The sequence below is a fragment of the Cotesia glomerata genome, linkage group LG6 (assembly GCF_020080835.1).
Source record: "Cotesia glomerata isolate CgM1 linkage group LG6, MPM_Cglom_v2.3, whole genome shotgun sequence".
Lineage (NCBI taxonomy): Eukaryota > Metazoa > Arthropoda > Insecta > Hymenoptera > Braconidae > Cotesia > Cotesia glomerata.
Genome location: NC_058163.1, coordinates 12,349,751 through 12,371,159, shown reverse-complemented (window position 1 = coordinate 12,371,159; position 21,409 = coordinate 12,349,751). Strand labels below are relative to the sequence as shown.

The 21,409-nt window shown below is 36.9% G+C and overlaps 1 protein-coding gene across 3 annotated transcripts in view; it reads right to left on the bottom strand.

Moving 5' to 3' along the window:
- The window catches only part of LOC123266848 (synaptotagmin-7-like), a 286,342-nt gene extending 278,114 nt beyond the window's left edge, over positions 1 to 8,228 (bottom strand). For 2 of the 3 annotated variants that reach the window (XM_044731296.1, XM_044731298.1), the window contains exon 1: positions 7,539 to 8,228. Coding sequence is in view for 1 of the 3 variants with exons in the window: in XM_044731298.1 (XP_044587233.1) it covers positions 7,539 to 7,579 (41 nt within the window). In the remaining 2 variants the exon portion in view is untranslated. The remainder of the gene's footprint in view (positions 1 to 7,538) is intronic. The other variant, XM_044731297.1, reaches the window with a different exon arrangement.
- Positions 8,229 to 21,409: the final 13,181 nt, after the last annotated feature.

The window sequence follows — 21,409 nt, the reverse complement described above, 5'->3', positions numbered from 1 at the left end:
TTAATATTAAAATTAACTCTTGATTTTAATATTAATGCTCCGCATTGCACTTTTCGATTTTCCATAAGTATAACATGAAGAAAATTATTTTTGATTCTTTTGATTAATGTAACTCACCAACCGAAAATCATAAAGACAAATCGTTAAAATATTTTTGTATAAAATTTAACGCTCTACAAAAAAGGTACTTAAGATTTTTTAATAAACTAATTCGTTCAAAAGGTTATTGAAGGTTAAAGTTTAACTCACTATCAATTTTGCTGATTTTTGGATGCTGCAACAGAACTATTTTAGTTTTATCAAAAAATTTTGCCTGAAATTTCATGCGAAACATGAATCCAACATTTCTTGAGTTGCTAAACAATATTTTTTTCATTTAAAAATATTAACGGAACATTTCATCGGAAATTTCAATTACATTAGGCTGTATAATGAGAATTTTTAACTTCCCGCTAAGAAAATTGAAAATTTTCGAAAATCGGGAAAATATTGGTTTTACCCCGTTTGTCGAAAATCGAATTTTTTTTTTTTTTTTTCATTCTAGTTCCTGCGATAATTATACTTATAATAATGAAAAATCCGTCATTTTTTTTTATTTCAGATCAGCGGGAGAGATCATTCATCCACCAATCAGATCCATTTTTTTGGAGAGGGAAACTTCAGCGCCATTTTTCGAATTTAAAAAATTAGAAAAACGGTAGACTCTAAAGGTCATCCTTTCAACTTCCCGCTAACTTCATGCCTAGGTGCTTAAAATTGGACTAATGATCTTTTTGAACTCTTTGAGCTCAAAAATACAAATTATGTGTAATTTCGAGCTCTCCAAGCTCAAAGAGATTGCTTTTCTATGCTTTTGAGCTCTTCGAGCTCAAAAGTCTGATAGAAGTTTCATAGAACAATATTTTTTGAATTTTCAAACCGCAATAACTTTTGAATGAATCAACCGATTTTCACGCGTATGGCAGCATTCGACGCAGTTTTTTCAGCCTCATCAAGAATTTTCAAGTTTAAATTGATAGAACAAGGAAATTCGGAGTAATTCCGAAAAAACACTTGTTTGGGTTTTCTTTCGTTCACGATATCTATTGAACGAATTGACCGATTTTGATCGGCTTGACGGCAATCGACGTAATTTTTTTATGTTAATAGGTGATTAGTTTTTGAAATTGACCAGTGAAGCCGTTTAAAAGTTATTCCAAAAAATGTCGGAGTTATGTTAAGAAAACACTTGTTTCCAAATATTTCGTCGAGAATATCTCTCGAACCAATCAACCGATATTTACGTTCTTGGCAGTGATCGACACGGTTTTTTGAGTTCTAAAAATTATTCTATTTTATCAAAAACGATCCAAAAAAAATTATTTCCTTAGTTTTTTTGAGATTTTTCAAAATTTCTCAAAATCTATCGGTCCGAATCAGTTCAAATTCACAGAAAGTCTAAACTTGAGGGAACTCTATAGAACGCCGTTTGGTAGGTTCGGATCGGTTTAGTGGTTCAAAAGATATAAGCGAGTCACATAGTCACACACACACGAACACACACACACACACACACACACACACACACACACACACACACACACACACACACACACACACACGCACGCACGCACACACACATATATATATATATATGGGGTATTCCATGCCAAATCGACCACTTTTGAACCTTACCCCTTTAGATTTCGCTGAAAATTTTTTACCTTTTTCTACTCGATGAAAGACGTTTTTCAGAATTTTTTCAAATTTTTTTATCCAACCCAAAAAAAGTTATGAAGCTTTCAAAAAAATGGCTCTTTTATTTTCAAATAGCCATAACTCTCTCAAAAAGTGAACTTTGGGGACGTTTTTCAAAATTTTGTTTTTATTGAATTTTTCGAAAAAATAAATAAAAAATTTAACATGATCGCTTCTATGAAATAATCGCGTTTTTGTATAAAATCGTTATTTTTCGAAGTTCGTCATTCTCAATTTTTTTTTTTCAAAAACTTCAATCAATTCTACAATTATCCCCGTGTATCCCAGAGTGGGCCGATTTTTTTCTATTTTTTATTTAGTTGAAAAAAAAAATTTTCAACATTTTAAAAAATGCAGAAATTTTTTTTTTTTTTCATAAATATTATTTATATAACATAATTAATGTAATTATATGATTTTAAGGTATTATATTCTCTATATATTGTCCTAATTTACCATTATAATTACTAGGATTAATGATTGATGCAGTTAACATTTAATGACTCAAAAATAATGCAACAAATTATTTATTAATTTCTTCTTTGGCGTTTAAATATTTTACAAATTCTGTATTCATTCGAGTTAGAAAAGTTTTTAACGCACAAACAACCATTTTTGTCGGGAATTACACAGTGTAGTTGTTGAGTTCCTACAATTGGTTTTGTTTTCAAAAATCGTTCATTTAAATCATCAACTGCTGTATTATAATCCTCTTCTGGTGAAAAGTTGACGATAATATTTGGCAAGTTGTCCGAATCAGAAGTCCATTCAAAAAGTCCTACAGGTGTCGTTATTTGTTTATCAACCGCGAGTTGGAGACTTGCTCTTGCTGCAAGTCGTTTGAGGATGCCACCAATACCATCACACGGGCCTTTGCCATGGGCAGTCGCAAGAAAATGCCATTCAGCAGGAATATCAAAATCATCTTCATGATAATATAAATTCACAAAGTTTTTAAAGTTTTTAAATTGTTGAGGAGCCCCATCAGAAAAATAATAAATCTTGTTACAACGTTCAGGAAGACTTTTTACATAATCAGTAATTATTTTGATGAAAACATGAACAGCAACAGCATCGTGATTTTTACACCGGCTGCGTTGTTTACTTGATGCCATTATGTGGAGATCAAATTATCTCAATAAATGTAGATTGGTACAATCAAAATAATAAACACCCTCAAAAAGAATAGATCAGGAAAATGTTCATAAACTAGAGATTTTTTTTACTTAACAAATGTAATGGCAAAAATATTTTATTCAACTCTATGAAGCACAAAAGATTTATAGGTTATGTTTTAGATCTCAATATAAAAGAGCCGTATATATTTTATAAATTAGAACATACTCTAGTAAACTGGCTGTAGGTAAGTCTGTAATTATCATGCCCTAGGTTATCGATCGTATTGACGTATTAAAATTTGAATCTTAATCATTGTAATGGTAAATTAGGACAATATATAGAGAATATAATACCTTAAAATCATATAATTACATTAATTATGTTATATAAATAATATTTATGAAAAAAAAAATTTCTGCATTTTTAAAATGTTGAAAAATTTTTTTTTCAACTAAATAAAAAAATAGAAAAAATCGGCCCACTCTGGGATACACGGGGATAATTGTAGAATTGATTGAAGTTTTTGAAAAAAAAAATTGAGAATGACGAACTTCGAAAAATAACGATTTTATACAAAAAACGCGATTATTTCATAGAAGCGATCATGTTAAATTTTTTATTTATTTTTTCGAAAAATTCAATAAAAACAAAAATTTTGAAAAAACGTCCCGAAAGGTCAATTTTTGAGAGAGTTATGGCTATTTGAAAATAAAAGAGCCATTTTTGAAAGCTTCATAACTTTTTTTGGGTTAGATAAAAAAATTTGAAAAAATTCTGAAAAACGGCTTTCATCGAGTAGAAAAAGGTAAAAATTTTCAGCGAAATCTAAAGGGGTAAGGTTCAAAAGTGGTCGATTTGGCATGGAATATCCCATATATATATATATATATATATATATATATATATATATATATATATATATATACTAGCTGATACCCGCCCGCTTCGCTGGGCATACAATAAAATTTTATGTTGTAACCTAGATGAAAAATATAAACAAAATGATTAATTTCAAAAAGATAATTAATATAAATTTTGAATTAGAGAAAAGTGATTGTTTATGATAACCGGTGTTAGCGAGTATTAAATATATGAGAAAAGTATTTTATTATTAATAATCAATCAATCAATGGGTCAATTAGTCAGTAAATCTGTCATTAGACAGATTTCCGCATCACCCATGACGTACTGTGTAGTGAGATGCGTTCCCATTATAATAATGTTATCCTAAACATTTAGTCTATACCGGATAGGTCAAATGGTAGAGTAGCCGACATGTCATCGGAAGGTTCTGGGTTCGAATCCCTGTCCGAGCTATCTGAATTTTTTCTCGCATATTCCGTAAACTCTTATTAAGAAGGTCCTTCCTATTTCTTTCTCAATCTCTTCCTCCTCCAATTATTCTGTTACGTGAATGTTGGAACGCTTCACGTAATAATTATCCGTAACTCCTATTCTTTTCCGCTTCATAGTATTATTTCATTTTAAAAAATGTCAATAATTTTTTTAATTTTAAAAAAATGTTAATAATAAAATACTTTTCTCATATATTTAATACTCGCTAACACCGGTCATCACAAACAATCACTTTTCTCTAATTCAAAACTTATATTCATTATCTCTTTGAAATTCACCATTTTGTTTATATTTTTCATCTAGGTTACACCATAAAAATTTATTGTATTCCTATCGAAGCGGGCGGGTATCAGCTAGTTATTAATAAATTCATAACAAATTAAGTGGTATTAAAAAATATATTTATTATTACTCATTTTATTAGAAATTATCTTAAATCGACCGTTTTTTATAATAATTTAACGATATCGTTGTGAAATTTTAGAGAAGACGCATCAGACACAATTTACCATTTTAATTTTAATCATTAAAATCAGTATAATCATTTAACAATATCAACTTGATAATATTTATGTTTAATTTATCTGTGTTATGATATAATCGAGTTCATCCTTCATGATTATTCCAATACATATAAGTTATTTCAGTTATTAATGATTTAGCTATTCTTTCTTAAAAAACGTATGATTATGAATTCCTACTGTCCCAACAGTCAATCGATAAAATTTAAAATCAATCATTTTGACAGTTATTATAGCAACGGTAACCATGATAACGGTAACCATGGTAACGGCAACCATGGTAACGGCAACCATGGTAACGGTAACCATGGCAACGGTAACCACGGCAACGGTAACCATAGCAACGGTAACCATGGCAACGGTAACCATGACAATGGTAACCATGGCAACGGTGGTAACCCTGTCAACGGTAACCATGGCAACGGTTGATTAGCGTGGGTGGTTGTAGGGGGGTTGAGTTCGATAATTTACGGGTGCCACTGATGATTTCTTAGATTAGAGGGTCAAAATGATATTTCGCTCCCAAAAAAAGAGAGAGATATAGGGAAGGGGAAAGATTATAGGGCACGGGAGGGGAGGAGAAGAATGAGAGGGAGGGAGGGGAGGGCATATGTGATGGTAGACGAAAAATTCATTTTGGCTAGGAATTGCGTAAAATCCGTTCTTAGTGAGCGTCTACATCACGAATGGAGTAACTATGCTAAATTTCAAGTCAATCGGGCGAATAGTTTCGGAGATCTCGTGATGAGTGAGTGAGTGGTATTTCGCTTATATATATATATAGATAGATATATATATATATATATATATATGCATATATATATATATATATATATATATATGCATATATGCTGCATATATATGCTATGCTATATATATATATATATATATACAGACAGTGACAACATCGCAGGGGTAGTTAGGGAAGCTTCCTATGACCTTAACACGTCGAGATCTGATGAAAACTCGAATTTTGCAAAACGGGGTAAAAACAATAACTTCCGGATTTTTGAAAATCAGAAGAAAAAAGAAAAAAACCGAATTTTAATCTAGAACTCTAAATTTATGAAATGACCTTAAATCATCCATAAGTTCAGAGTATTTCTACTTTTTTTTTATAACGAAAAAAAAAAAATTAATAAAGGAAATCATGAAATTTTTTCAAAAGTTTAGAACAACTATTTGAGCTCGGAGAGCTCAAAATAACCGATTTCGAGCTCAAAAACATCATGAGTGCAATTTGAAGCGCTTAGATAAGGAATGGCCTTTAGGGTCAACCGTTTTCCAGATTTTGTTTTTTTATTATTAACGGAAAAAAGTTCTTTTAACAACCAACATTGATTTTAACAAGCTCAAATTTCCAAGACCATCTTTTTTTAACTTCCCGCTAAGAAAATCGAAGATTTTCAAAAATCGGGAAGTTATTGTTTTCACCCCGTTTCGCAAAAATCGAGTATTCATCAGATCTCGACGTTTGAAAGTCACAAGAAGCTTCCCTGACTATCCCCGCGAGGTTGTCACTGTGTCTGTATGTGTGTGTGTGTGTGTGTGTGTGTGTGTGTGTGTGTGTGTGTGTGTGTGTGTGTGTGTGTGTGTGTGTGTGTGTGTGTGTGTGTGTGTGTGCGTGTGTGTGTGTGTGTGTGTGTGTGTGTGTGTGTGTGTGTGTGTGTGTGTGTGTGTGTGTGTGTGTGTGTGTGTGTGTGTGTGTGTGAAAGTATGTGAACCGCTTATAACTTTTGAACGGCTTGACCGATTTCATCGCGGTTGGTGCCATTCGAAAGGGCTTGACCAAACTTAGATTTTGAAAACTATTTGGACCGATTCAGATCAATAGATTTTGAGAAATTTTAAAAAAACTGAAAAAAAATTTTTTTTTTAATGTGGTTTTTTTGGAATAACTTTTAAACGGCTTGATGGTTCAACTTCAAAAACTAATCAGCTCTTAACCTCAAAAAACTACGTCGATCCCCACCAGTCTGGTCAAAATCGGTTGATTCATTCGAGAGATATCATGAACGAAAGAAAACCGAAAAAAGTGTTTTCTCGGAATAACTCCGTAATTCCTAGCGCAATCAATTTAAACTTTGAGATTATTGGTGAGACTTAAGAAACTGCATCAAATGCTGTCAACCGCGTGAAAATCGGTTTATTCATTCAAAAGTTATTGCGGTTTAAAAATTCAAAAAATAGTGTCTTATCAAATCCCTATCAGACTTTTGAGCTCGAAGAGCTCAAAAGCATAGGAAAGCAATTTCTTTGAGCTCAAAGAGCTCAAAATAATTCATAAAGTGTATTTTTGAGCTGGAAGAGCTCAAAAACGTCATTGATGCAATTTTAAGCGCCTAAGTATGGAATTAGCGGGAAGTTGCAAGGATGGCCTTCAGGGTCATCCGTTTTCCTAATTTTTTTAATCTACTTTTAAAGAGAAAATCGGTATTAGAATCTTGAATTTAAATGCTCAGATTTTGATAAAAAAATAATGAGTCTTTGCATAAATATTTTTTATATTTCGTGATAACTAAAAATTGATGGATTGAAGGATTTAATTTAGTCAATTTCTAATAATTTTGAATAGCGAGAAGGTTGATCGTGAAATTAAATAATGTCGTCTAAAATCGAAAATGTATTTAAGTTATTTTTCTAACATAACGAAAAATGTACAAATCAGAAAACAAGTTCGAAAGCAATTAATTTTCATACCCTAAGTTTAATCTAAATAGATAGAAACAAATAAAGTTTACGAAAAAAATAACAATTACTAATATTTATACGCTACAATTATTATGTAGAATTGATGATAGTTACAGAGTATGTGCTGGAATCGATTTGTTGAATTTCCAAAGCATAGTAGAGCTTTCACAGAAGGATTCACAAGGTGCGTTCAAACCTGTCACAAAGTATATATTTATTCAGATCCGATGAATATTAAAATATTAAATATAATCAAACAATGTTTCAAAATTTATACACTTATTAAATTAGAATCTCAAGCTTTCGATTTATAAATTCTTTTATCAAAACCATTAGCCGAAAAACCATAAATATACGTCTAGCGTAATTTAAACCCAACTCCTTTATTATTATTTTAATATCGTCATTTAAATATTTTGCCTGTCATCAAATATAGTGTTAACTTAAATTTTAATGTTGAAGATTTTCAATGATTTCTAAAATTTTTGGAATCTATCCCAAATGGTTTTTTATACTTAATAAAAAATAAAAACGAATGTTCCGTTTTAAGGTACACTCATAACATGAAAGCAACTGAATATAGTATCCTTTGACTGTCTGAAAAAAAAAAAATTGTTTTTCACAATAATATGCACAATTTGACAAAGAAACCAAACGACTTTATAAGATCAAATAACCATTTAAGCTCAAAACACTATTAAATTTATTGGAAATCGTTAATAGAGCGTAAAATTTTATACATAAAAGGAATTCAGAGGCTACTGCGTGTTGTCTCGATCACGTCACACTGCTGTTTCATAAGTGCTTAACACCCCACTATGTTAAGCAGTTTTTCCCCACTCAGTTTTTCCATTATCATTATTTACTAGAACATATTTGTTTTATATATAGTACCATATACCCTAACATTCATGTAAACAAAAATATTGATTTAATTTCGGTTTCAAAAATTTTATTTTGAGTTTAAAACTTTTTTCTCGTCAGAAAATTTTTTATCTCAATTATTGAGCTGAATCAAAACAATGTCTCGGCATTCATTTAAATAATAGCAAAAAAATTTTGCGATTGGAATATTTTTTAATTTTCGGCAAAATCTGATGAAAATTTATGTAAATTTAATACTAATAGAAAATAAAATTTTCCAAAAATATAGATTTTTGATTGCATAAGAAAGAATGGTTTTCTCCTAAGATCGACTATAAAATTTATGTATTTTCAAAATTTATTTCATATTTCCGGAGTCACAATAAGTTATTGAATGAATAACTTAGTTTTCATTGTTAAATTAGTTTTGGAAAAAAAAGAAATGTATGTGAAAAAAAGACAGTACTGATGAAACTATTACTTTAATATTTTTTATGGCCGAAAAAAGCTATTTAGAAAATGATAAGGACCTATGTAGCACAGAAAGATCATTGAAAAATCATTTTTTTTTATTATTAATTTTTTTTAAATATAATACTCTATTTTTAAAAAATATATTTCAGTGAAAAATAGGTGCATCTAAAAAGAAAAAAAATCATTTCAATAGATTTAAAACCAAATATTTTTCATTAAAAATAATAACTCTATTATATAGCTTGTTTAAATAGTTTTATTTTACTCTTTTTATTTTTATATTCTATCTGCTGCGGACCAGTAGATTTTAAAAAATCTCAACAATAAAATTTCCAAAAACATGTTTTTTAGAATAATTTTTAGACAGATGTAATGATCTATTCCAAAATCTACTTAGCTCTTAAACTTAAAAAAGTGTGTGTGTGTACTTATGTACGCACGTTAGAAGTTATACTTCTTTGGCGTAACAAGATAAAAATCTTTCTAAATATTTTATCTATCGCGTTATCCTACGTTTGTAGAAAAAACGACACTTATAATAGAAAAAAAGGTATTTAATACATTGAAAGTTTCATAATAACGCATTATCTAGTTAAATAAAGTTTATTTAAATATCATAAAAAAATTATTTCTACATAATTAAAGAAATCTGGAAATCGGTTGACCGTGCAGGCCAACCCTAGAACTTCCTACTAAGTTTGCATTTCAAGCACCTTAAAATGTGTTTTTTGATTAATATTTGAGCTTTTCAAGCTTAAAGCACAGTTTTTCACATTTTGAGCTCTTCGAGTTATTAATCAACAATAACTTTTGAATGTGTTGTTCGATTTTAAAAAAAAAAAAAGCATTCGACGCAGTTTTTAAAGCACAATAAGAAAATATACAGGTTTATATTGATTGGTTAAGAAATCTCGAAGATATCATAAAAAAATACCGAAAAACAAAATTTTACGAATTTTTAAAGAACTATAACTTTTGAATGCGTCGTTCGATTTTTATTTTCAAAAAAGCATTCGACGCAGTTTTTTAAGAAAAAAAAATGTATGCATAGTTTTGTTATGATTTTTTCGCACACTTTGGAGTTATTTTTAAAAAACATAAAAATTCAAATTTTTTTTTTAATTTCTTTGGAATGGCTTGATGAATTAACTCTTAATTCTAATCAGATCTACGTTTTGATAGACCCTTTTGAATGACGTGTCGTAGAACTCAATCGGTTGATTCGTTTTTGGAAAACCGTACGACAAAAATTTATCGACACACACACGGCCGAACACCTCGGCGGGAATAATCAGAATGGCTTCCTGGGACCTTAAAACGTGGACATCCGATGAAAACTCGACTTTTAAAAATCGGACCGAAATCAATAACTTTCCATTATTAAAAATTTTTAATTTTCTTAGCGGGAAGTTAAAAATATATACTTATATGAAATATCGTGAATACAGTTGCCAGTTCTCACGCAAACATACGTAGATGTACTCATTTTTATTTTGTTGGTAACTTTTTTTAAAAAACTAAAATGTTGAGTAGCTAACTTCAGGGTATCGGTTTTTCGTGACGGTGTGCGCGCGCATAGTAAAAATTTACCCTCATCATTTTTGCCTAACGCGCCAAAAGAAGTATAACTTCAAAAATGACGTCGATTGCAGGAAGCTGCATCAAAAATGGTTGATGTGTTGAAGAAAATCATTAACAAAAAATTTTAACATAAGAGTTTTTTTACATAACTGTTACTCCCCTACCTGCGTTCGCAGATGTCTCTGATAGCAAATACGCGCGCTAATTTAAACTCTAACAATTAAACAATAATTTCATAAATATTCATTTTTATAAATAATAATATTAAATGATAAGTAAAGAATTCTAAATGTTAAATATTAAATATTAGAAATAGAAAATTGAGGAGTATTGTTTTGACTTGCACAGGTCTCATAAGTCAAGTTGAAATCTGCCTAGTTTAAAGTGCGACGAATTTTCCGTTAATACAAATTTTTTCCGTGACATCTGTTTTATATAGAAAACTAGAAAATCGAGCGCGCTTTTGCTAACATGTTTATTGTCGACAATTGAATTTATCAATATTTTTTACGAATTGTATTTCTTAATTATTGAAATTTCTTAAAATATAAGCTTATCCTGAAGTTAAGCTCATTGGAACCGTTCATTTACGTACGCACACGAATTTTTTCATATATTTTATATGTATGATAGTTCTCATATTTGTAAAATATATATAAAATTCGTGTGGGTATTCAAATGAAAGGTCTCGATAAGTGTAACTCTAGGATGAGCTTATATCATTAAAAATATTATCAATGGAAAAAATACAACCTCATTTCTTAATTATTGACATTTATCAAAATATAAGATCATCTTGATGTTACGCTCACCGAGAGCTTTCATTTGGATACCCTCATGAATTTTTTATTTATTTTATATATTTCACAAATATGAGAAATATCATATGTATAAAATGTATGGAAAAATTCGTGTGGGTATTCAAATGATGGGTCTCGATAAGTGTAACTCCAGGATGAGCTTATATCATTAAAAATATCATCAGTAGACAAAATACAACGTCATTTCTTAATTATTAAATTTTTTTAAAATACAAAGGGAGAAACGCGCTCGATTTTCTAGTTTTCTATATAATATAGATGCCACGGAAATAATTTGTATTAACAGAAAATTCGTCGCACTTTAAGCTAGGCAGATTTCAACTTCACTTATGAAACCTGCAATTACTTTAACTATAACTTTCAATGCTCAATTCAAATTTTTTATTCGTGTCAATTACTATTTATTTTTGGAAGAAAGCCACGGGAATGTTACAGTGATTGTATATTAAACGTTACAATGAATATTAGCTAGAATAATTACATGGTTAAAACGTACAGGCCAATCCGATGGAATTTGAAATCTGTGCAAGTCAAAACAATACTTCAATTAAATTTCATGTCTAAATCTAAAAATACAATTCTATAAAGTGTCCAGTGGAGCGGGCGGGTAACAGCTAGTAAATAAATAAATTTATAAATATAATATTTTTATACACGATGTAATGGAATTCAAATTGGAAACAATAGAAGATCTAGTAATATTTCGGTGATTCGCGAATTTCTCGAACTATTCGGGAATTATTCGAAAATTTTCGAATACGGGATACTATTTTAAATAATTAAGAATTAATTTTACGAGAAAAATGGCAACAAAACGTCCGTCGAACGTTTGGAATTTCTTTTGTGTTGAGTATTAAGCTCGTGAAAATTTGGAGAGAAAAGAAGCGTCGGTTTTAAGCCGGAATTTTAAGAAGTAAATTTTGTTAATTCGTGAGAATAATTTATGGTCTTATTGCGAGCTAATGACTGATAAATTTTTAGTGAAAATCAACGTTGTAAATTTTTGGAGTTAATTTTGTAAAATTTTAATTAGTCAAAAGTAAAGTAGAGTCAGTGTATGTGGAGAAGAGTGGGTTGTGAGTGGGTGAGTGCTACCAGCGTTCCTTCGCATACGATTAGTCTCTTTGCGAGGTGTTTCGCTGGCGTAGAAGCCGTTGTATAGACGCCAAGTGGGGTACAGCGGTAGTAAGGTAGCAACCACGGTATAGTCGCTCCATAAGAGGGTACTGTGGGATTAAGCAATTTTTTGTAAGCTCACGGGAGGACATCGGTCTACGTTTAGTCACTGGGTCGACTACTTTCGTGAGCCGAGTTAACGAGCCTTTGCATACGATTAGTCTCCTTGCGGGGTGACAAAGCGGTAGCGTGGAGTTGAGGAGAGTAGTAATAAGTTGTAGCATTAAGTGAGTTAGTTGTAAGTAAGTGTGTGTACGTGCAAGCGCATGAGTTGTTAAATTCTTTTGTTAATAAATTTTGGTACCGTTGTTAAATAAAAATTTATTCATTTTCAGAACCACCTTCCCCCAACTCTCTCTTCCCTGTAGATTAATAGAATCAGCTCTGGTATCCGGTTCCAGGAACCGAGAAAATAATCCTGGTGGCGCCCTGGTAAATCTTAGAGTCAATTGTTGAATATATTGTTGTTGTTAAATTTTACTAAGGGCCAAATGAGCGGGAATTAAAACACCCGTTACAACATGCCAGAAAGCCAGCAACACGGTGTCTAGCCTAGCAAGAATTATGACCAACACCATGGGACCAAGAACAAAAAAGAGAAGAGTTCTTCTAGAAGCAGTCCACTCGGTACTGCTTTATGGAGCTGAGATATGGGCAGACATATTAAAGCAGAAGACCTACCGGCGAAAGGTAGCAGCAGTACAGCGGCGAGGCGCTCTCAGGGTTGCCTGCGCCTACCGCACAGTTTCCGAAGCGGCTGTATTGGTCATTGCGGGAGCCACGCCCATCGACCTATTAGCGTTCGAGAGAGTTAAACTCTATAACGCTAAAGATAGTGACGAAAACATGAAGGACGCAAGAACAAGGATAAAGACGAAAACGCAGCAAAAGTGGCAGGACCGATGGACATCGGGAGAGACGGGCAGATGGATAGCGCGCCTGATCCCAAACATCAACGTCTGGCTTTCTCGAAAGCACGGGGACACGGACTTCTTCCTGACCCAGTTATTGACGGGACATGGGCAGTTCAATGCCTATCTTTTCAAGATGGGTTTGCACAGCACACCAACGTGCAAATACTGCCCAGACAAAATTGACAACGCCAAGCACACGTTTTTCGAGTGTGATCGGTGGAAGGACGACAGAATCAGCACTGAAGAAACAATAGGCACAACGCTCTCCCCTGAGAGCTTGGTAACCTGCATGATCACAAAAGAAGAAAACTGGTCAGCTGTCGCAGCCTACGCGCAGCGCCTTTTAAACGAAAAAATCGCAGAAAGGCATTAGAAACCAGTAGTAATAAGAAGTAGGTGTCGTGAGACACAATATGGACTGGATCGAAGTAATGCGAACGCGGTCCCGATCCAGTCTTCCCTGCAACATCTATGGGGAAAGGAGAAAGGATGATGTTTAGTCGGTATTGTTGCAAAATAATATTGACTTCTGAGTCCAACATACCCAGGCACCAACACTTAGTCCTGGCACCAACACCAAGTCCTGGCATACGTAAATGTATTTCACCTCCTCTATAAAAAAAAAAAAAAAAAAAAAAAACACACACACACACACCCATACAGACACACGGACATCATCGTGAAAACATTCAGGGAATCTTCCTAAGAACTCAAAACGTCGAGATCTGATGAAAACTCGATTTTCGAAAAACGGAGTAAAACCAATAACTTTCCGATTTTTGAAAATCTTCGATTTTCTTAGCGGGAAGTTAAAAAGTGCCGAAAGGTCAATTTTTGAAAAAGTTATGGCAATTTAAAAATAAAAAAGCGGTTTTTTTGAAAAATTTGAACTTTTTTGGGTTGGGTAAAAAAATGTGTAAAAATTCAGAAAAATGTCTTTGATAGGATATAAAATGATAAAAAAGTTTCAGCGAAATCGAAGGGGGTCGGATCAAAACCTCGGCAATTTGGCATTCTCTGTAAGGACGTCTTAAATCTGTACAAAAATGTCCGACCAAGTTATTTTTGATTTTATTAGAAAAAAAAAATTAACAAGGGCTACAAAACTATCAGCTTAATCATAATAAATAAACAGCCGAATTAATTTTTGCTTTTTCGATATTTGTGTTGTAACTTGGTAGATTTTTATTCGACGCCCAATACTTGGGGTATTATAGCCTTCCAGGCTCGAATCTAACGTCGTGAATGTTATGTGTGAATGAATGAAAATTTTACCAATTTTTATGAATTATTTTGTATAAATACGCAACGCTGGGTAAGTAACGAAGACAGAGGAAGTCAGAGCGAGTACGAGGCTATAAATTGGAGCGACAAGGATAGAGCTACGACGATAATAAGCGAGCACCGAAGCGAGTGAGGCACCGAGCGGCGTAAGCACCCGAGAGGTCTGAGGACAATCGACGCTGCATTGCCGCACGTTCCAATACGACAATCACCATCGATGACAGTTGGTTAGTCAGTACTGCAGGAGCAGAAGTGACTAAAGACTGTCGTGGAGGTCCGTTGACTGTTATACGGACCTAGATCAACTATTGACGGGGATCAATTCTAATGGAAATGAAGACTAGCGCCACCAACTTCAACGAAGGAAGAAGCGGGTACTTCTCTATGAGGAAGAGGATTCGAGGCTAGACTGTTGACGGATTCAGACGCGCTTTTGCGCACTCCGCAACCTAAAGTTAATTTCGAAGTATTGTCGCGATTTTGTTCACTTGAAATTAATTGATAAATTGTATTGAAGTATTTATTTTTTTTTTAAATAATTTATTTATCGAGTCGACCGCATGAAGCTTTTCCGAGCTGCTATGAGGACGACGCTCAATTGCTTGGTAAGCCGACGTTCTTGTTCAGTGTTGAATCCAGCGTTTCGAGTTCACGTTGTAATTTTGTAAAATATTTTGATTAACAAAATAATACGCGAGGGCTCAACGTTTTACGATTATTTTTTTTGTAATGCTGTTATTACATAGTGTAATTGCCGATGTATGAATGCGAGTGTGAGAAATAAAATTGAGGTGACGACGTTTTAAATTTGGTTTAAAATTAAGAGAAACGTTGAGTTACGACGTTTTAATAATTTTGTTAAAAGTTAATATCGACCTCCGACGTATATTTTGTTAAATAAATTGTTATTTTTTTCTGTTAAATTCTTCTGAATTTATTTCGAGTAATTTTAAGAATTTTCGTTTCGTTTGCTGTCCTATTTTCTAACGACGAGTATTTCAGCATGGCCGGCCACCCTGAGGAAGAGGTAAGAGCTAGCCGAAGTCGCAGTAGTAATTAATTGGAGATCATTCTCCTGGCGCCCTTTTTTTAATAATAATTCCTTTTTTTAGTAAGCCAAAAATTTCCAATATAAACGGTGAGCCTGGCTTGGTAAATCCCCGGGTCAGGCAAAACCCCGTTATATAATTTGGCGCCCAACGTAGGGCCCACAAAAGGGCAAATTACGACGCGTTATAATTAAATTAGGACGTAGGTTAGTTCATCGGCATAATGAGCGATCAAAACGGTAAATCAACACCGAATGATGGCAGGGGAAACAATTCCCTGATAACGTGGAACCAGACCGTTGATGATCAAACGCAACAGAATAACCCGGAAGATGCAATTAGAAAATCAAATCCCGGGGAAGGTCCGGCAACGAGTCAGGCAAATATTGTGGCACCTATCACAGGGCAGGGAAATTTTACACCGAATATTACAGCACAGACAAGTAGCCCGACGTACACTGTGACACGTAGTCCCTCGCTGACGACGAGCGTCACCAATGCACCATCGCCACCTGTGCGAGCTCGTCGTCATATCCAAGTACCTCCGAACACTATCGATGAGAATGAGACATACGAGTGGTATTTGACGCGCAGGGAGGAGGTGAGCGCGGAACGACTGCGGCTGGAAGCGGCCCAGCGAGATTTGGCAGAAAAGATTGCGCATTTGGCAGCTCGTGATGATGTTATACGGGACGAGTTAGTCGCGATTGACGAACGTAACGGGTCGTCAAGTGGATCAAGCAGTGCGAGCGGGCAGTATGAGTGGATAGCGGACGCGTCACCCCTGCAGGTGCAGGAAATCCTCGTGACGATGAATGCTAACCCGATATGTAGTAAGGCGGTGATTCGTGACCAACTGCATCGGTGCTTGCGTCTGAAGCGGTTTCCGGATACAGTTTGGACACAAGAAGACCAGGCGATACCAGACAGACAGGTTCTGAACGCGTTTGAGCGAGAGCAGCGACGTCAACCGAGGACAACGCCACGCTCCACCGCAATGACAGGAGGTTCGATAGCGAAAAACATAATACCGCGGTCGACAACGGTAACTGCGACGACCGGGAGTAATACAACGATGACCTGGACGACGTTAGCACCAGGAGGACTACATGTGGACGTCAATGGATGAACCACATATACGACGCAACCCGGGGTTAATGATCAGCGCCCGAGGATGACGACAGTGCCGCTGGAGCGTCCAATCCTGAGCCCTAGGCGTCGAAATGTCCTAAACGAGGGACTTCTACAGCCCACGGCAAATTCGACACATTTGCCGGCACACAATGTGACATTTGCACCAGAATCGATGCCATTGGGTGCAAATTCACCTCAGCACACACACAGTGAGCACTGTATGCTGTCTGGAATGGGGGGTGGACCACACTACCAACCAGCGATGTATGAGAGAGTGTCGAAATGGAACTTACAGTTCTCCGGGTTAGGTAGCGCGCGCGTCGAATCGTTTTTGAATCGGTTGGATGAATGTTTGACGACGTGTAGTATGACGGATGCGGATGCGTTGGCAATATTGCCGTTATTGCTGTCAGACGTGGCCAAAACGTGGTGGTCACACATGAAACGTCGTGTTTCGTCGTATTCCCAGTTTAGATTCGAGCTGCGTCGACGTTTTGGAGAGCCATCGGTCGGATGCAGGATCAAATGGGAAGTTATTACGCGTACTTAAGGGAAGCTTGAGATGGGATTAGACTTCCTGGACGCCGTGATCGCGCTGTGGTCGCGAGTAGACGATCCATTGCCGTTGAAGGACCAATTGGACTTCGCATACAATGGTTTACGTCCAGAATACCACCAGAAGTTCGAACGATACGACTTTAGCAACTTCGACGAGTTGTACGAGCACGTGAGAGCGGTTGATATTCCCCGCCAACATCTCCAGTGACGTGAACCTCACCAGGATGCGAAGAAGAATAAAAAGAAGCAGGGCAAACCAAACAAGTTGAACAACGCCGATCAGCCAAATGATCAGGTTGCTGCGATGAATTCGCAAGCGTCAACGAATGCGAAACGAGGATCGTCTTCTGGGTCGCCAAACAGAGATGGAGCTCAGCGAGGCTACCAGGGCCCATCGAACGGCCGATCAAGCCGGAAGCAGGGTAAACCCAAGCAGCCAGTATGCCGTGATCTCTGGGGTAATTGCTTTAATTTTTTCTCGACGGATCACGGATGGCGTAGCTGTCCTGAGGCAAGACGAGCGAATTTCTGCTTCGGTTGTGGAACGCGAACAGAACCGCCTGGATGCACTTGTTGCATGATGTTTTTCGAGTACAACCGGCCGGAAAACGACGTCGGGAATCAGTAAGGGCGGGTCCAGAACTGATTTACCGCGACGTAAGTGGGCCGATGATTGGTGTTGAAGCCAAAATGTCAAACGAGCCGCTGCCTGACATATTCAACATTGACATCGAGCCTTGCGGGCCCGTGAACCAGTCCTCGGATGCTAGCTCCTCACCTGGATGTAACGTGAAACCACCGACTATTATAGATGAAGACCTTTTGCGGCAACGCCAGCGCTGTGGCGTTTGTGGCGTAGAAGGCAAATTATGGCGATGTTTGGGGTGCAAGAATGCATTCTATTGCTCACGCGAACATCAAAAAGCTGGTTGGCCGATCCATCAGTGGATTTGCGTACCGATTGAGGAGCGTGAGCGAATTTTTTTTGAAGTAGCCGACGAAGTATGTCCTATGCAGTCTGAGGGCAACGATGTAAGACCCTTTATCGATATTAGGATAGGCGAAAGAGCAATTAAGGCTTTGTTAGATACCGGTTCGACGATGACGTGCGTCAGAGAGGTTGACGAGTTGAATTGGGTCTATGGGTGTGGTGCTCGAGTGAGACCAGCACCACGAAACTCAGCAGCAGTAGCTGATGGTTCGATGATGTCAGTGCAATCGCTAATAACGCTACCGCTTGCGATTAACGACGAAATCATGCCAATCGAGGTACGTGTCATTCCAAAGTTGAAGTACGAGATGATTTTGGGCATGGATGCGATAATTGCTTTTGGTATTTGCTACGACGGGGGTTCAGAGCGATGGTAGACTCGACGCGAGGCCGAGATCTATGATTGGAACGCGAAAGATTACTTCAACGAGGAGAAAATAGTGGCCGTAGTCGAAATAACCCTGGAGTAACAGTCAGCGTTAGACGAATTGCTGGCACGACGATTGCCTGACGTGAATTACACTGGAGAAACGATGCTTACGAGTCTTATGACCCATGAAATCGACGTGCAGGGTCATGAACCGATTCGACAGCGTAATTATCCGACTTCTCCGATTATTGAGGCAGAAATGTGCCGGCAAGTAGACGATCTACTTACGGCGGGCATAATTGAACCTTCGACGAGCGCTTGGTGCAATCCAGTCATCATGGCAAAGAAATCGACAGGCGAATACCGTATGTGCCTCGATTTCCGACGATTAAACGCCATTTCGAGGCCATGTGCGTACCCATTACCACTGATGAAATGGATTTTGGACCAATTGGGTGGTGCGAAGTTCATTTCGAAGATAGACCTAAAGCATGCATACCATCAGGTAAAACTCGACCCTGCAAGTCGAGAGTATACAGCATTTTGTGTACCCGGAAGGGGTATGTTCCAGTACGTAGGCATGCCGTTTGGCCTTGCTGGAGCGCCGCCGCATTTCCAACGTCTAATTGACAAAATGTTGGGACAAAGACGTAGTATGAAGGTATTTGGATACCTTGACGACTTGATTATCGTCACCGAGACGTTTGAGGAGCACTTGGAGGCGCTCGACGAAGTATTTGACGGCATAAAAGCCGCGAATTTAAATAAATAAATGCTGATAAATGCGAGTTTTGTACGAATGAGGTTCGTTATCTGGGTTATCGCGTAAACTAGAAGGGTTTATTGGTAGACCAAGAGCGTATGAAACCGATGCTTGAGTTCCCGAGACTGACAACGTTGAAGAAAATGCGACGATTTCTAGGAATGGCCTCGTGGTATCGACGTTTTATACCTGATTTTGCGACGATAGCCGAGTCATTGACGCGTTTAACGAGTAAGAAGGTCAGATGGACCTGGATCGCGGAACAAGAGACGGCTTTTGAAGCATTGAAACTGGCTTTGGCGACAGCACCAGTGCTGGGGTGTCCTGATTATTCAAAGACGTTCGTGTTGCAGACTGACGCGAGTGTAACTGGTCTTGGAGCTGTTTTGACTTAAGAACATGAAGATGGCGAGCGAGTTGTAGCATATGCAAGTCGCGTAATGAATAAAGCCGAACGACATTATTCAGCGACCGAGCGCGAATGCCTCGCGGTTCTTTGGGCATGTTAGCACTTTCGACGATATCTAGAAGGATATCGATTTAAAGTTATTACTGATCAAAGCAGCCTTCGTTGGCTACGTGACCTGAAAGGTAAGACGCCGAGGCTGAGTCGATGGGCGATGCGTTTAGCCGAGTACCAGTTTCCAATCGAATATCGTAAGGGGTCATTGAACGACGTTCCTGACGCGTTATCGCGAATGATTGAACCTGACGGGTTAGAGTATTGCGACGAAATAATGGCGACGAATCACCCGAGCAGGCTGACGAGTTACCTGCTGCTGAAGTGGTCGACGATTGGTACACGATTGGTACGCGATGAAAACGCGATGTCTTAGCTTTTCCGACGAAGTTCAAGAACTGGCGTGTCGAGGAAGAACGTTTGTACAGACATATGCCGAATGCACTCATATCGAGCGTTGTTGAGGACTTGGATGCGTGGAAATTAGTTCCACCGAAGGCCGCACATCAAGGAATCATTGAAGAAAACCATAATACACCTGATGCAAATCATTTAGGCATTGAGAAAACAGTGTCACGTATCAAAATCGATTGCTATTGGCCAGGACTGGAAGAGGACGTGCGACGTTACATCGCTGATTGCGAGGTTTGCCAGATGTCGAAGGTGTCACAACAACCAGCTGCTGGGCTGATGTGTCGACGAATTGTGAATATACCATGGACCGTGGTTGCTATCGACTGTATGGAATTCCCACTTAGTCATGCGAAATGCAAGTACATGTTGGTGTTCCAAGATTCATTCACGAAGTGAATTGAATTATGTCCAATTAAGAAGGGTGACGGTCTGACGATTATTCGGGAGTTTGATAAACTCATCGTTCATCGTTTCCGCTGCCCCGAAGTAATTTTGACTAATAACGGTACCAAGTTTGTGAACAAGCTGGTCGATGAAGTTTCAAGAGCTTATGGTATTCATCATTCTCGTACACCGCCGTATCACGCGCAAGCGAACCCCGTTCGCTGCACGTTTCCCCAGCGATGTTGAATTACGGGTGGCAACCGCGTGCGCCGAAATATTATCGGAAGTTGATTGAAGGTGCGACGGACATTCCTTGTCCTAATACCGCGACGTCGTTAGACCGTATTGGGCGTTTAATGCAATTACACGACTTAGTTGCGAATAATTTAGGTCGAAGTTTTGAGCGACAAGCTAGATATTATAATCGTCATCACCAAGATGAACGATTTGCGGTAGGAGACGTCGTGAGGGTGCGACAGCATACGTTGTCACGTGGAGCCGATCGTTTTTCGTCAAAACTGGCGCGTAAATACTCGCAGGAGACGAACGTCGTCTCGAAAGTAATTTCGCCGGTCGTTTACGAGCTAGTGAGTGAAAATAATCGTTCAGCAGGACGACAGTATGTCAAAGCGTTGCGTTTAGTTGTGCGTGCGCCCGGGAACGATGAGTCCGACGAATAACCGAAGCTCGAACCCCTTTAATTAGTTAATTGTTGTTCAAGCATGTAATTGCTGGTGTGGGGTGTATG